The following is a 16289-nucleotide window of genomic DNA, read 5'->3' on the forward strand; positions in this document are numbered from 1 at the left end:
CCCCTGATGGTTGATGTACGCAACAGTTGTCATGTTGTCTGATTGAAACCGTATGAACTTGGCCCTCGCTAGCTGAGGCCAAGCCTTGAGAGCATTGAATATCGCTCTCAGTTCCAGAATATTTATCGGTAGAAGAGATTCTTCCCGAGACCAAAGACCCTGAGCTTTCAGGGATCCCCAGACCGCGCCCCAGCCCATCAGACTGGCGTCGGTCGTGACAATGACCCACTCTGGTCTGCGGAATGTCATCCCTTGTGACAGGTTGTCCAGGGACAGCCACCAACGGAGTGAGTCTCTGGTCCTCTGATTTACTTGTATCTTCGGAGACAAGTCTGTATAATCCCCATTCCACTGACTGAGCATGCACAGTTGTAATGATCTTAGATGAATGCGCGCAAAAGGAACTATGTCCATTGCCGCTACCATCAACCCGATCACTTCCATGCACTGAGCTATGGAAGGAAGAGGAACGGAATGAAGTATCCGACAAGAGTCTAGAAGCTTTGTTTTTCTGGCCTCTGTCAGAAATATCCTCATTTCTAAGGAGTCTATTATTGTTCCCAAGAAGGGAACCCTTGTTGACGGAGATAGAGAACTCTTTTCCACGTTCACTTTCCATCCGTGAGATCTGAGAAAGGCCAGGACTATGTCCGTGTGAGCCTTTGCTTGAGGAAGGGACGACGCTTGAATCAGAATGTCGTCCAAGTAAGGTACTACAGCAATGCCCCTTGGTCTTAGCACAGCTAGAAGGGACCCTAGTACCTTTGTGAAAATCCTTGGAGCAGTGGCTAATCCGAAAGGAAGCGCCACGAACTGGTAATGCTTGTCCAGGAATGCGAACCTTAGGAACCGATGATGTTCCTTGTGGATAGGAATATGTAGATACGCATCCTTTAAATCCACCGTGGTCATGAATTGACCTTCCTGGATGGAAGGAAGAATAGTTCGAATGGTTTCCATCTTGAACGATGGAACCTTGAGAAACTTGTTTAAGATCTTGAGATCTAAGATTGGTCTGAACGTTCCCTCTTTTTTGGGAACTATGAACAGATTGGAGTAGAACCCCATCCCTTGTTCTCTTAATGGAACAGGATGAATCACTCCCATTTTTAACAGGTCTTCTACACAATGTAAGAATGCCTGTCTTTTTATGTGGTCTGAAGACAACTGAGACCTGTGGAACCTCCCCCTTGGGGGAAGCCCCTTGAATTCCAGAAGATAACCTTGGGAGACTATTTCTAGCGCCCAAGGATCCAGAACATCTCTTGCCCAAGCCTGAGCGAAGAGAGAGAGTCTGCCCCCCACCAGATCCGGTCCCGGATCGGGGGCCAACATTTCATGCTGTCTTGGTAGCAGTGGCAGGTTTCTTGGCCTGCTTTCCCTTGTTCCAGTCTTGCATTGGTCTCCAAGCTGGCTTGGCTTGAGAAGTATTACCCTCTTGCTTAGAGGACGTAGCACTTTGGGCTGGTCCGTTTCTACGAAAGGGACGAAAATTAGGTTTATTCTTTGCCTTGAAAGGCCGATCCTGAGGAAGGGCGTGGCCCTTACCCCCAGTGATATCAGAGATAATCTCTTTCAAGTCAGGGCCAAACAGCGTTTTCCCCTTGAAAGGAATGTTAAGTAGCTTGTTCTTGGAAGACGCATCAGCCGACCAAGATTTCAACCAAAGCGCTCTGCGCGCCACAATAGCAAACCCAGAATTCTTAGCCGCTAACCTAGCCAATTGCAAAGTGGCGTCTAGGGTAAAAGAATTAGCCAATTTGAGAGCATTGATTCTGTCCATAATCTCCTCATAAGGAGGAGAATCACTATCGACCGCCTTTATCAGCTCATCGAACCAGAAACATGCGGCTGTAGCGACAGGGACAACGCATGAAATTGGTTGTAGAAGGTAACCCTGCTGAACAAACATCTTTTTAAGCAAACCTTCTAATTTTTTATCCATAGGATCTTTGAAAGCACAACTATCCTCTATGGGTATAGTGGTGCGTTTGTTTAAAGTGGAAACCGCTCCCTCGACCTTGGGGACTGTCTGCCATAAGTCCTTTCTGGGGTCGACCATAGGAAACAATTTTTTAAATATGGGGGGAGGGACGAAAGGAATACCGGGCCTTTCCCATTCTTTATTAACAATGTCCGCCACCCGCTTGGGTATAGGAAAAGCTTCTGGGAGCCCCGGCACCTCTAGGAACTTGTCCATTTTACATAGTTTCTCTGGGATGACCAACTTGTCACAATCATCCAGAGTGGATAATACCTCCTTAAGCAGAATGCGGAGATGTTCCAACTTAAATTTAAATGTAATCACATCAGGTTCAGCTTGTTGAGAAATGTTCCCTGAATCAGTAATTTCTCCCTCAGACAAAACCTCCCTGGCCCCATCAGACTGGGTTAGGGGCCCTTCAGAAACATTATTATCAGCGTCGTCATGCTCTTCAGTATCTAAAACAGAGCAGTCGCGCTTACGCTGATAAGTGTTCATTTTGGCTAAAATGTTTTTGACAGAATTATCCATTACAGCCGTTAATTGTTGCATAGTAAGGAGTATTGGCGCGCTAGATGTACTAGGGGCCTCCTGAGTGGGCAAGACTCGTGTAGACGAAGGAGGGAATGATGCAGTACCATGCTTACTCCCCTCACTTGAGGAATCATCTTGGGCATCATTGTCATTGTCACATAAATCACATTTATTTAAATGAATAGGAATTCTGGCTTCCCCACATTCAGAACACAGTCTATCTGGTAGTTCAGACATGTTAAACAGGCATAAACTTGATAACAAAGTACAAAAAACGTTTTAAAATAAAACCGTTACTGTCACTTTAAATTTTAAACTGAACACACTTTATTACTGCAATTGCGAAAAAACATGAAGGAATTGTTCAAAATTCACCAAATTTTCACCACAGTGTCTTAAAGCCTTAAAAGTATTGCACACCAAATTTGGAAGCTTTAACCCTTAAAATAACGGAACCGGAGCCGTTTTGAACTTTAACCCCTTTACAGTCCCTGGTATCTGCTTTGCTGAGACCCAACCAAGCCCAAAGGGGAATACGATACCAAATGACGCCTTCAGAAAGTCTTTTCTAAGTATCAGAGCTCCTCTCACATGCGACTGCATGCCATGCCTCTCAAAAACAAGTGCGCAACACCGGCGCGAAAATGAGGCTCTGCCTATGCTTTGGGAAAGCCCCTAAAGAATAAGGTGTCTAAAACAGTGCCTGCCGATATTATTATATCAAAATACCCAAATAAAATGATTCCTCAAGGCTAAATATGTTAAACACTAAAAAACTCTAAGCCATCTCCGTGGAGATGTTGCCTGTACAACGGCAAAGAGAATGACTGGGGTAGGCGGAGCCTAGGAGGGATCATGTGACCAGCTTTGCTGGGCTCTTTGCCATTTCCTGTTGGGGAAGAGAATATCCCACAAGTAAGGATGACGCCGTGGACCGGACACACCTATGTTGGAGAAAGTATGTCATTTTCTAATGTTCTAAACTGATGTATGCAATCTTATATACACTGTTTGGTCGGAGAAAGAAAAAAGTAAAAAAATTCCTAAAATAAAAAATCAACTTGATTCTTTTTCTTCGACTGACATATCTATGCTGAATTCTCTCAATGCAAAGTACAAGTAAAAAGTTAACACCAAGTGACTTCTAATGGATTAGAATCCCCTCCAATTTGAAAGTCCATAGAACAGTCAAAAAACCCCCTTTCACTAGCTCTAATTGTCTGGAATAAACCACTAAATTTTAACTATACCGCAGCAAGTGAGGTTTAGTTTCAGAGGTGCGAACATATTACCTTCACTTTGTAAACATCATTCTTCCCCACATTCTATTTATTACTAGATTGCCAGCTCTGTAGGGTATTTTTTCTACCTTCTGTATAGCACTGTGGTAGTTACTGTACTACTGTATAGTGCTGCATTATACATCTGTATAGCACTGTGTGATTTGTAGGCTCATTACAAATAAGAATAATGATTGCCATATTTCCTTCCCTAACCCCAGCCTTACTCATGAAGAAGTTGTCCCGAGAGTCAGGCCTCAGGAGATCTGCGGCAGGTTCCTCTCTGCCACCATCCCACTGGTGGCTGGTGCGACTGGAGAGTGTGCGAGGGATATGAGACACCTTATTCATCTTCAGAGAGGTCTCATCTGTGAAAGAGATACTGCACTTAAAAAAGCACCACAAGACAGCAGCAGACTAACGCTCTGAAGAGACTAGAGTTCACTCTCTAGAATACACAGAAGGAACATGTAAATGACAACATTTTACCTGTGTATAAGGACAGGTACTGGGAGTCTATAATTTCAAACTTCATTCCTGGAAGAGATAAGCGCCACTGTGGGGAGAAAAATAAATAAATAAGTAAAAAATTGTAAAATGCAGCAACATCTTCTGAATAGAATATTTTATAAAGGTGCTTGTAGAAATAGCATATACATGCCCCTGTCACGATGAGGAAAAACAAAAGGATAAATGATTTTTTTATTGATTTTGAACACACAATAGAGCAAAAAAACATAATTTATGCTTACCTGATAAATTTATTTCTCTTGTAGTGTAGTCAGTCCACGGGTCATCCATTACTTATGGAATATATCTCTTCCTAACAGGAAGCTGCAAGAGGATCACCCAGCAGAGCTTGCTACATAGCTCCTCCCCTCACATGTCATATTCAGTCATTCGACCAAAGCAGACGAGAAAGGAGAAACCATAGGGTGCAGTGGTGACTGGAGTTTAATTAAAATTTAGGTCTGCCTTAAAGACAGGGCGGGCCGTGGACTGACTACACTACAAGAGAAATAAATTTATCAGGTAAGCATAAATTATGTTTTCTCTTGTTAAGTGTAGTCAGTCCACGGGTCATCCATTACTTATGGAATACCAATACCAAAGCTAAAGTACACAGATGAAGGGAGGGACAAGGCAGGAACATTAAACAGAAGGAACCACTGCCTGAAGTACCTTTCTCCCAAAAATAGCCTCCGAAGAAGCAAAAGTGTCAAATTTGTAAAATTTTGAAAAGGTGTGAAGCGAAGACCAAGTCGCAGCCTTGCAAATCTGTTCAACAGAGGCCTCATTTTTAAAGGCCCAGGTGGAAGCCACAGCTCTAGTAGAATGAGCTGTAATCCTTTCAGGAGGCTGCTGTCCAGCAGTCTCATAGGCTAAACGTATTATGCTACGAAGCCAAAAAGAGAGAGAGGTAGCCGAAGCCTTTTGACCTCTTCTCTGTCCAGAGTAAACGACAAACAGGGAAGAAGTTTGACGAAAATCTTTAGTTGCCTTCAAATAGAACTTCAGGGCACGGACTACGTCCAAATTATGCAAAAGTCGTTCCTTCTTTGAAGAAGGGTTAGGACACAGTGATGGAACAACAATCTCTTGATTGATATTCCTGTTAGTAACTACCTTAGGTAAGAACCCAGGTTTAGTACGCAGAACTACCTTGTCTGAATGAAAAATCAGATAAGGAGAATCACAATGTAAGGCAGATAACTCAGACTCTTCGAGCCGAGGAAATAGCCATCAAAAACAAAACCTTCCAGGATAACAGCTTGATATCAATGGAATGAAGGGGTTCAAATGGAACGCCTTGAAGAACATTAAGAACTAAGTTTAAGCTCCACGGTGGAGCAACAGTCTTAAACACAGGCTTAATCCTAGTTAAAGCCTGACAAAAAACCTGAACGTCTGGAACTTCAGCCAGACGTTTGTGTAGAAGAATAGACAGAGCAGAAATCTGTCCCTTTAACGAACTAGCAGATAAGCCCTTTTCTAAACCCTCTTGTAGAAAGGACAATATCCTAGGAATCCTAACCTTACTCCATGAGTAACTCTTGGATTCGCACCAATATAAATATTTACGCCATATCTTATGGTAAATTTTTCTGGTAACAGGCTTCCTAGCCTGTATTAAGGTATCAATAACCGACTCCGAGAAGCCACGCTTTGATAGAATCAAGCGTTCAATCTCCATGCAGTCAGCCTCAGAGAAATTAGATTTGGATGTTTGAAAGGACCCTGAATTAGAAGGTCCTGTCTCAGAGGTAGAGACCACGGTGGACAGGACGACATGTCCACTAGGTCTGCATACCAGGTCCTGCGTGGCCACGCAGGCGCTATCAGAATCACCGAAGCTCTCTCCTGTTTGATCTTGGCAATCAAACGAGGAAGCATCGGGAATGGTGGAAACACATAAGCCATGTTGAAGACCCAAGGGGCTGTCAGAGCATCTATCAGCACCGCTCCCGGGTCCCTGGACCTGGATCCGTAACAAGGAAGCTTGGCGTTCTGGCGAGACGCCATGAGATCCAGATCTGGTTTGCCCCAACGAAGAATCAGTTGAGCAAAGACCTCCGGATGAAGTTCCCACTCCCCCGGATGAAAAGTCTGGCGACTTAGAAAATCCGCCTCCCAGTTCTCTACGCCTGGGATGTAAATTGCTGACAGGTGGCAAGAGTGAGACTCTGCCCAGCGAATTATCTTTGAGACTTCCAACATCGCTAGGGAACTTCTGGTTCCCCCTTGATGGTTGATGTAAGCCACAGTCGTGATGTTGTCCGACTGAAATCTGATGAACCTCAGAGTTGCTAACTGAGGCCAAGCTAGGAGAGCATTGAATATTGCTCTTAATTCCAGAATATTTATTGGGAGGAGTTTCTCCTCCTGAGTCCATAATCCCTGAGCTTTCAGGGAGTTCCAGACTGCGCCCCAGCCTAGAAGGCTGGCGTCTGTTGTTACAATCGTCCAATCTGGCCTGCGAAAGGTCATCCCCTTGGACAGATGTGGCCGAGAGAGCCACCATAGAAGAGAATCTCTGGTCTCTTGATCCAGACTTAGTAGGGGGGACAAATCTGAGTAATCCCCGTTCCACTGACTGAGCATGCACAATTGCAGCGGTCTGAGATGCAGGCGCGCAAATGGTACTATGTCCATTGCCGCTACCATTAAGCCGATTACTTCCATGCACTGAGCTACTGACGGGTGTGGAATGGAATGAAGGACACGGCAAGCATTTAGAAGTTTTGATAACCTGGCCTCTGTCAGGTAAATTTTCATCTCTACAGAATCTATAAGAGTCCCTAGAAAGGGAACTCTTGTAAGTGGTAATAGAGAACTCTTTTCCACGTTCACCTTCCACCCATGCGACCTCAGAAATGCCAGAACTATCTCTGTATGAGACTTGGCAGTTTGAAAACTTGACGCTTGTATCAGAATGTCGTCTAGGTACGGAGTCACCGCTATGCCTCGCGGTCTTAGTACCGCCAGAAGTGAGCCCAGAACTTTTGTAAAGATTCTTGGAGCCGTAGCTAATCCGAAGGGAAGAGCTACAAACTGGTAATGCCTGTCTAGGAAAGCAAATCTTAGGTACCGATAATGATCCTTGTGAATCGGTATGTGAAGGTAGGCATCCTTTAAATCCACTGTGGTCATGTACTGACCCTCTTGGATCATGGGAAGGATGGTTCGAATAGTTTCCATTTTGAATGATGGAACTCTTAGAAATTTGTTTAGGATTTTTAAGTCCAAGATTGGTCTGAAGGTTCCCTCTTTCTTGGGAACCACAAATAGATTTGAATAGAATCCCTGCCCGTGTTCCGTCCGCGGAACTGGGTGGATCACCCCCATTAGTAAAAGGTCTTGTACACAGCGTAGAAACGCCTCTTTCATTATTTGGTTTGCTGATAACCTTGAAAGATGAAATCTCCCTCGTGGAGGAGAAGTTTTGAAGTCCAGGAGATATCCCTGAGCTATGATCTCCAACGCCCAGGGATCCTGGACATCTCTTGCCCAAGCCTGGGCGAAGAGAGAAAGTCTGCCCCCCACTAGATCCGTTTCCGGATAGGGGGCCCTCTCTTCATGCTGTCTTGGGGGCAGCAGCAGGTTTCTTGGCCTGCTTGCCCTTGTTCCAGGACTGGTTAACTTTCCAGCCCTGCCTGTAACGAGCAACAGCTCCTTCCTGTTTTGGAGCGGAGGAAGTTGATGCTGCTCCAGCCTTGAAGTTACGAAAGGCACGAAAATTAGACTGTTTGGCCTTTGATTTGGCCCTGTCCTGAGGTAGAGCATGGCCCTTACCTCCCGTAATGTCAGCTATAATTTCTTTCAAGCCGGGCCCGAATAAGGTCTGCCCTTTGAAAGGAATATTAAGCAATTTAGATTTAGAAGTCACATCAGCTGACCAGGATTTAAGCCATAGTGCTCTGCGCGCTTGGATGGCGAATCCGGAGTTCTTAGCCGTAAGTTTGGTTAAATGTACGACGGCATCAGAAACAAATGCGTTAGCTAGCTTAAGTGCTTTAAGCTTGTTCATAATTTCATCCAATGGAGCTGTGCGAATGGCCTCTTCCAGAGACTCAAACCAGAATGCCGCCGCAGCAGTGACAGGCGCAATGCATGCAAGGGGCTGTAAGATAAAACCTTGTTGAACAAACATTTTCTTAAGGTAACCCTCTAATTTCTTATCCATTGGATCTGAAAAGGCACAACTATCCTCCACCGGGATAGTGGTACGCTTAGCTAAAGTAGAAACTGCTCCCTCCACCTTAGGGACCGTCTGCCATAAGTCTCGTGTGGTGGCGTCTATAGGAAACATTTTCCTAAATATGGGAGGAGGGGAAAAGGGCACACCAGGTCTATCCCACTCCTTGCTAATAATCTCTGTAAGCCTTTTAGGTATAGGAAACACGTCAGTACACACCGGTACCGCATAGTATCTATCCAACCTACATAATTTTTCTGGAATTGCAACCGTGTTACAATCATTCAGAGCCGCTAATACCTCCCCCTAGCAATATGCGGAGGTTCTCAAGCTTAAATTTAAAATTAGAAATCTCTGAATCCAGTCTCCCTGGATCAGATCCGTCACCCACAGAATGAAGCTCTCCGTCTTCACGTTCTGCAAACTGTGACGCAGTATCTGACATGGCTCTCACCTCATCCGCGCGCTCTGTCCTTAACCCAGAGCTATCGCGCTTGCCTCTTAATTCTGGCAATTTAGATAATACTTCTGTCATAACAGTATCCATGTCTTGCAAAGTGATTTGTAAGGGCCTCCCTGATGTACTTGGCGCCACAAAATCACGCACCTCCTGAGCGGGAGGCGAAGGTACTGACACGTGAGGAGAGTTAGTCGGCATAACTTCCCCCTCGTTGTCTGGTGATAATTTCTTTACATGTAAAGATTGACTTTTATTTAAAGTAGCATCAATGCAATTAGTACATAAATTTCTATTGGGCTCCACATTGGCCTTTAAACATAGTGAAAAAGAGATTAATCTGTGTCAGACATGTTTAAACAGACTAGCAATGAGACTAGCAAGCTTGGAAATACTTTTCTAAATAAATTTACAAGCAATATAAAAAACGCTACTGTGCCTTTAAGAAGCACAAAAAGCTGTCACAGTTGAAATAACAATGAACCAAAATAGTTATAGCAACCAATTTTTCACAGTAAATGTATTAAGTTAGCAAAGGATTGCACCCACCAGCAAATGGATGATTAACCCCTTAATACCCAAAAACGGATTAACAATTTAATAATTAACGTTTTTCTCACAGTCAAAACACACTGTCACAGGTCTCTGTGACTGATTACCTCCCTCAAAATGAATTTTGAAGACCCCTGAGCTCTCTAGAGACGATCTGGATCATGGAGGATGAAGTAGACAGATTGTGAATGAATTTTTACTGCGCAAAAAAGCGCTAAAATAGGCCCCTCCCACTCATATTACAACAGTGGGGAAGCTCAGAAAACTGTTTCTATGCAGAAAACAAAGATGGCCATGTGGTAAAAATCATGCCCCAATAAGTTTTATCACCAAGTACCTCACAAAAAACGATTAACATGCCAGTAAACGTTTTAAACATACATTTGAAAAGTTATGAATTGTTATTAATAAGCCTGCTACCAGTCGCTTTTACTGCAGTTAAGGCTCATACATTATTTCAGTATTAACAGTATTTTCAGAGTCAATTCCATTCCTTAGAAAAATACATTCAGTGTACACACACTCATCAGCCTAATACCAGTCGCTATCACTGCATTTAAGGCTGAACTTACTTTACATTGGTATCAGCAGTATTTTCTCAGTCAATTCCATTCCTCAGAAAAATAATTACTGCACATACCTCATTTGCAGGGGGGCCCTGCATGCTATTCCCCTTCTCTGAAGTTACCTCACTCCTCAGATGAGAACAGCCAGTGGATCTTAGTTACGTCTGCTAAGATCATAGAAAACGCAGGCAGATTCTTCTTCTAATGCTGCCTGAGAATAAACAGCACACTCCGGTGCCATGTAAAATAACAAACTTTTGATTGTAGAAATAAACTAAGTTAAAAAACACCACAGACCTCTCACAGCGACCTATCTAGTTAGGCTGCAAGAGAATGACTGAATATGACATGTGAGGGGAGGAGCTATGTAGCAAGCTCTGCTGGGTGATCCTCTTGCAGCTTCCTGTTAGGAAGAGATATATTCCATAAGTAATGGATGACCCGTGGACTGACTACACTTAACAAGAGAAAATTGCTTTATAGGTCTTCCCGTGCAACAGAAAGCGAGGATTTCTCTACTCTAGTTGTGGCAGAATGTAGAGATGGTCTATACAATCACCTGTTGCCACTATACTCACAATATTGCATGTTATGAAAGTAAAAAGTTAGCGTGTGTTAGAAAGGTCTGATGCATGCTAACTTCAGGACTTTGTATATTGCAATCATGCTAACTTCTTCTCCTATAGACTTCAATGGGGTGCACTGTTCAAAAAACAAAACAAAGAAAACCTGACATCGCATTAAGTCAACAGCGCTAAAGCCAAAAATACTTTACACTTCAATGGTCTTTTTATATATATATATATATATATATATATATATATATATATATATATATATATATATATATATATATATATATATATATATATATATATATATATATATATATATATATATATATATACAGGGAGTGCAGAATTATTAGGCAAGTTGTATTTTTGAGGATTAATTTTATTATTGAACAACAACCATGTTCTCAATGAACCCAAAAAACTCATTAATATCAAAGCTGAATATTTTTGGAAGTAGTTTTTAGTTTGTTTTTAGTTTTAGCTATTTTAGGGGGATATCTGTGTGTGCAGGTGACTATTACTGTGCATAATTATTAGGCAACTTAACAAAAAACAAATATATACCCATTTCAATTATTTATTTTTACCAGTGAAACCAATATAACATCTCAACATTCGCAAATATACATTTCTGACATTCAAAAACAAAACAAAAACAAATCAGTGACCAATATAGCCACCTTTCTTTGCAAGGACACTCAAAAGCCTGCCATCCATGGATTCTGTCAGTGTTTTGATCTGTTCACCATCAACATTGCGTGCAGCAGCAACCACAGCCTCCCATACACTGTTCAGAGAGGTGTACTGTTTTCCCTCCTTGTAAATCTCACATTTGATGATGGACCACAGGTTCTCAATGGGGTTCAGATCAGGTGAACAAGGAGGCCATGTCATTAGATTTTCTTCTTTTATACCCTTTCTTGCCAGCCACGCTGTGGAGTACTTGGACGCGTGTGATGGAGCATTGTCCTGCATGAAAATCATGTTTTTCTTGAAGGATGCAGACTTCTTCCTGTACCACCGCTTGAAGAAGGTGTCTTCCAGAAACTGGCAGTAGGACTGGGAGTTGAGCTTGACTCCATCCTCAACCCGAAAAGACCCCACAAGCTCATCTTTGATGATACCAGCCCAAACCAGTACTCCACCTCCACCTTGCTGGCGTCTGAGTAGGACTGGAGCTCTCTGCCCTTTACCAATCCAGCCACGGGCCCATCCATCTGGCCCATCAAAACTCACTCTCATTTCATCAGTCCATAAAACCTTAGAAAAATCAGTCTTGAGATATTTCTTGGCCCAGTCTTGACGTTTCAGCTTGTGTGTCTTGTTCAGTGGTGGTCGTCTTTCAGCCTTTCTTACCTTGGCCATGTCTCTGAGTATTGCACACCTTGTGCTTTCGGGCACTCCAGTGATGTTGCAGCTCTGAAATATGGCTAAACTGGTGGCAAGTGGCATCTTGGCAGCTGCACGCTTGACTTTTCTCAGTTCATGGGCAGTTATTTTGCGCCTTGGTTTTTCCACACGCTTCTTGCAACCCTGTTGACTATTTTGAATGAAACGCTTGATTGTTCGATGATCACGCTTCAGAAGCTTTGCAATTTTAAGAGTGCTGCATCCCTCTGCAAGATATCTCACTATTTTTGACTTTTCTGAGCCTGTCAAGTCCTTCTTTTGACCCATTTTGCCAAAGGAAAGGAAGTTGCCTAATAATTATGCACACCTGATATAGGGTGTTGATGTCATTAGACCACACCCCTTCTCATTACAGAGATGCACATCACCTAATATGGTTAATTGGTAGTAGGCTTTCGAGCCTATACAGCTTGGAGTAAGACAACATGCATAAAGAGGATGATGTGGTCAAAATACTCATTTGCCTAATAATTCTGCACTCCCTGTATATATATATATATATATATATATATATATATATATATATATATATATATATATATTTATTTATATTTAATTTTCAAAGGCAGATCCGCACTCTCTAGACTATTCGGAGCAAAAATGCCCCTCCCAGACCCATGTTTGCTCCAAAAAGTCACATACAATAAATTTTTATCATTCAACAGTCCAGAGAGTGCGGATCTGTCTTTGAATGTATTATGATACCTAGTGCACCACTTGTATACTAGCCCATGGAGGAGGAAAGAAAGGTTTCCATGTTTGACAGCACAAGAAGCAGGAAATTATTTATTTTAGAGATTTGACAATGCAAGTCACCGGTAGGCACAAATGAATGGTCTTGCATCAAATAAATGTAAACACCACCCATAAAATGTGAGGGCTAAAAATCTAACAAAGTAACTATTGAAAATTGAGTAAAAAAAAAAAAAGGGGTTACCCTACATGGCTACTTTAAAGGGGTATCCTGATTCAGAGTGCCCATTACTAACATAATAAACTCCATAGGGTAAAAACCTCAGGATCTTATGGTAGATGAGAGGTCTTGTTGGAGGGAAAAAGGAATGTTCACTAGGTGGGAGAAGTAGAGACAAGGTAGTGACAATTCCCAAAAGGAAGAAAAAAAACCCCTAACCGCTAAGATAAATGAGCAGGAAGCCTACCTGGAAGCAAAATGAGGTGGTCACAGGCTGAGAATGAAAAAACTAAAATGTTGCCTGTAGCAATTACGTAAACAAACAGTTCCCTAAAACAAAATATAAATATAACATTATTGGTTCCAACATGAACTCTTTGGATGTTAGCTCACAATCAGTGTACAGCACTACAAGCTTCATGCATCTATCATGTCCAGCTGTGAACTTGGTTCAACAACTGTACCTTGCCCAGTAATCTCATCAGATGACTGGTATCTAATTTATCCAGGAAGTCATTACTGTAGGTTATAAATATGACTCAACCAATTCCCCATATTTGTATTAACTCTGAATATAATAAGACATCCAGGGGATCTACTGTTTATTTGGGCCACGTTTAAATGTAGGAACAACCAGAGTTAATACTTTAAGATGTTCAAATACACTCTTACTGAAGAGTCAATTACAAAAGTCTCTTCAAAAACAATTTATAAAATTCAGCCTTGAATATAGACAAAGGCTTAAAAGACAGTTTCTTACAAGTCTACAGTAGGTCTCTATTGGCCTCTCCGGCATAAGCCTCCCTCCTTACTTAATTAGCCCCTTGTCAGACTAAGTGATAAATTAAAAGAAAACAATTTTTTTTCTAAAAGGGATACTAAACACACATTTTTTTTCTTACATAATTCAGATAGAGCATGCAATTTTAAGCAACTTTCTAATTTACTTGTATCATCAATTTTTCTTTGTTGTCTTGGTATCTTTATTTTAAAAGCAAGAATGTAAGCTTAGGAGCCGGTGTTCTAAAATAAGTTGCGACCGCATAAGAATGCGGGACCTACGTCACTTCCGGTGACGTGAATCAGCTGCTAGTGTGCGCATGCGTAAGAGGCTCAACCTCCTCAAAAACAGAATTTATGTTTACCTGATAAATTACTTTCTCCAACGGTGTGTCCGGTCCACGGCGTCATCCTTACTTGTGGGATATTCTCTTCCCCAACAGGAAATGGCAAAGAGCCCAGCAAAGCTGGTCACATGATCCCTCCTAGGCTCCGCCTACCCCAGTCATTCGACCGACGTTAAGGAGGAATATTTGCATAGGAGAAACCATATGGTACCGTGGTGACTGTAGTTAAAGAAAATAAATTATCAGACCTGATTAAAAAACCAGGGCGGGCCGTGGACCGGACACACCGTTGGAGAAAGTAATTTATCAGGTAAACATAAATTCTGTTTTCTCCAACATAGGTGTGTCCGGTCCACGGCGTCATCCTTACTTGTGGGAACCAATACCAAAGCTTTAGGACACGGATGAAGGGAGGGAGCAAATCAGGTCACCTAAATGGAAGGCACCACGGCTTGCAAAACCTTTCTCCCAAAAATAGCCTCAGAAGAAGCAAAAGTATCAAACTTGTAAAATTTGGTAAAAGTGTGCAGTGAAGACCAAGTCGCTGCCCTACATATCTGATCAACAGAAGCCTCGTTATTGAAGGCCCATGTGGAAGCCACAGCCCTAGTGGAATGAGCTGTGATTCTTTCGGGAGGCTGCCGTCCGGCAGTCTCGTAAGCCAATCTGATGATGCTTTTAATCCAAAAAGAGAGAGAGGTAGAAGTTGCTGTTTGACCTCTCCTTTTACCGGAATAAACAACAAACAAGGAAGATGTTTGTCTAAAATCCTTTGTAGCATCTAAATAGAATTTTAGAGCGCGAACAACATCCAAATTGTGCAACAAACGTTCCTTCTTTGAAACTGGTTTCGGACACAGAGAAGATACGATAATCTCCTGGTTAATGTTCTTGTTAGAAACAACTTTTGGAAGAAAACCAGGTTTAGTACGTAAAACCACCTTATCTGCATGGAACACCAGATAAGGAGGAGAACACTGCAGAGCAGATAATTCTGAAACTCTTCTGGCAGAAGAAATTGCAACTAAAAACAAAACTTTCCAAGATAATAATTTAATATCAACGGAATGCAAGGGTTCAAACGGAACCCCCTGAAGAACTGAAAGAACTAAATTGAGACTCCAAGGAGGAGTCAAAGGTTTGTAAACAGGCTTAATTCTAACCAGAGCCTGAACAAAGGCTTGAACATCTGGCACAGCAGCCAGTTTTTTGTGAAGTAACACCGACAAGGCAGAAATCTGTCCCTTCAGGGAACTTGCAGATAATCCTTTTTCCAATCCTTCTTGAAGGAAGGATAGAATCCTAGGAATCTTAACCTTGTCCCAAGGGAATCCTTTAGATTCACACCAACAGATATATTTTTTCCAAATTTTGTGGTAAATCTTTCTAGTTACAGGCTTTCTGGCCTGAACAAGAGTATCGATAACAGAATCTGAGAATCCTCGCTTCGATAAAATCAAGCGTTCAATCTCCAAGCAGTCAGCTGGAGTGAAACCAGATTCGGATGTTCGAACGGACCCTGAACAAGAAGGTCTCGTCTCAAAGGTAGCTTCCAAGGTGGAGCCGATGACATATTCACCAGATCTGCATACCAAGTCCTGCGTGGCCACGCAGGAGCTATCAAGATCACCGACGCCCTCTCCTGATTGATCCTGGCTACCAGCCTGTGGATGAGAGGAAATGGCGGGAACACATAAGCTAGTTTGAAGGTCCAAGGTGCTACTAGTGCATCCACTAGAGCCGCCTTGGGATCCCTGGATCTGGACCCGTAGCAAGGAACTTTGAAGTTCTGACGAGAGGCCATCAGATCCATGTCTGGAATGCCCCACAGCTGAGTGACTTGGGCAAAAATTTCCGGATGAAGTTCCCACTCCCCCGGATGCAATGTCTGACGACTCAGAAAATCCGCTTCCCAATTTTCCACTCCTGGGATGTGGATAGCAGACAGGTGGCAGGAGTGAGACTCCGCCCATAGAATGATTTTGGTCACTTCTTCCATCGCTAGGGAACTCCTTGTTCCCCCCTGATGGTTGATGTACGCAACAGTTGTCATGTTGTCTGATTGAAACCGTATGAACTTGGCCCTCGCTAGCTGAGGCCAAGCCTTGAGAGCATTGAATATCGCTCTCAGTTCCAGAATATTTATCGGTAGAAGAGACTCTTCCCGAGACCAAAGACCCTGAGCTTTCAGGGAT

At 42.7% G+C, this 16289-nt stretch overlaps 1 protein-coding gene across 1 annotated transcript in view; it reads right to left on the reverse strand.

Annotated features, from left to right (window-relative positions):
• Positions 1–16289, reverse strand: part of B4GALNT4 (beta-1,4-N-acetyl-galactosaminyltransferase 4) — a 188568-nt gene that overhangs the window by 63011 nt on the left and 109268 nt on the right. The window contains exons 9-10 of the mRNA XM_053720514.1: positions 4288–4354; positions 4026–4166 (exon numbers count right to left, since the gene is read on the reverse strand). Of these exons, the coding sequence (XP_053576489.1) occupies positions 4026–4166; positions 4288–4354 (208 nt within the window). The remainder of the gene's footprint in view (positions 1–4025; positions 4167–4287; positions 4355–16289) is intronic.

This window comes from Bombina bombina, chromosome 7 (assembly GCF_027579735.1).
Source record: "Bombina bombina isolate aBomBom1 chromosome 7, aBomBom1.pri, whole genome shotgun sequence".
Taxonomy (NCBI): Eukaryota; Metazoa; Chordata; class Amphibia; order Anura; family Bombinatoridae; genus Bombina; species Bombina bombina.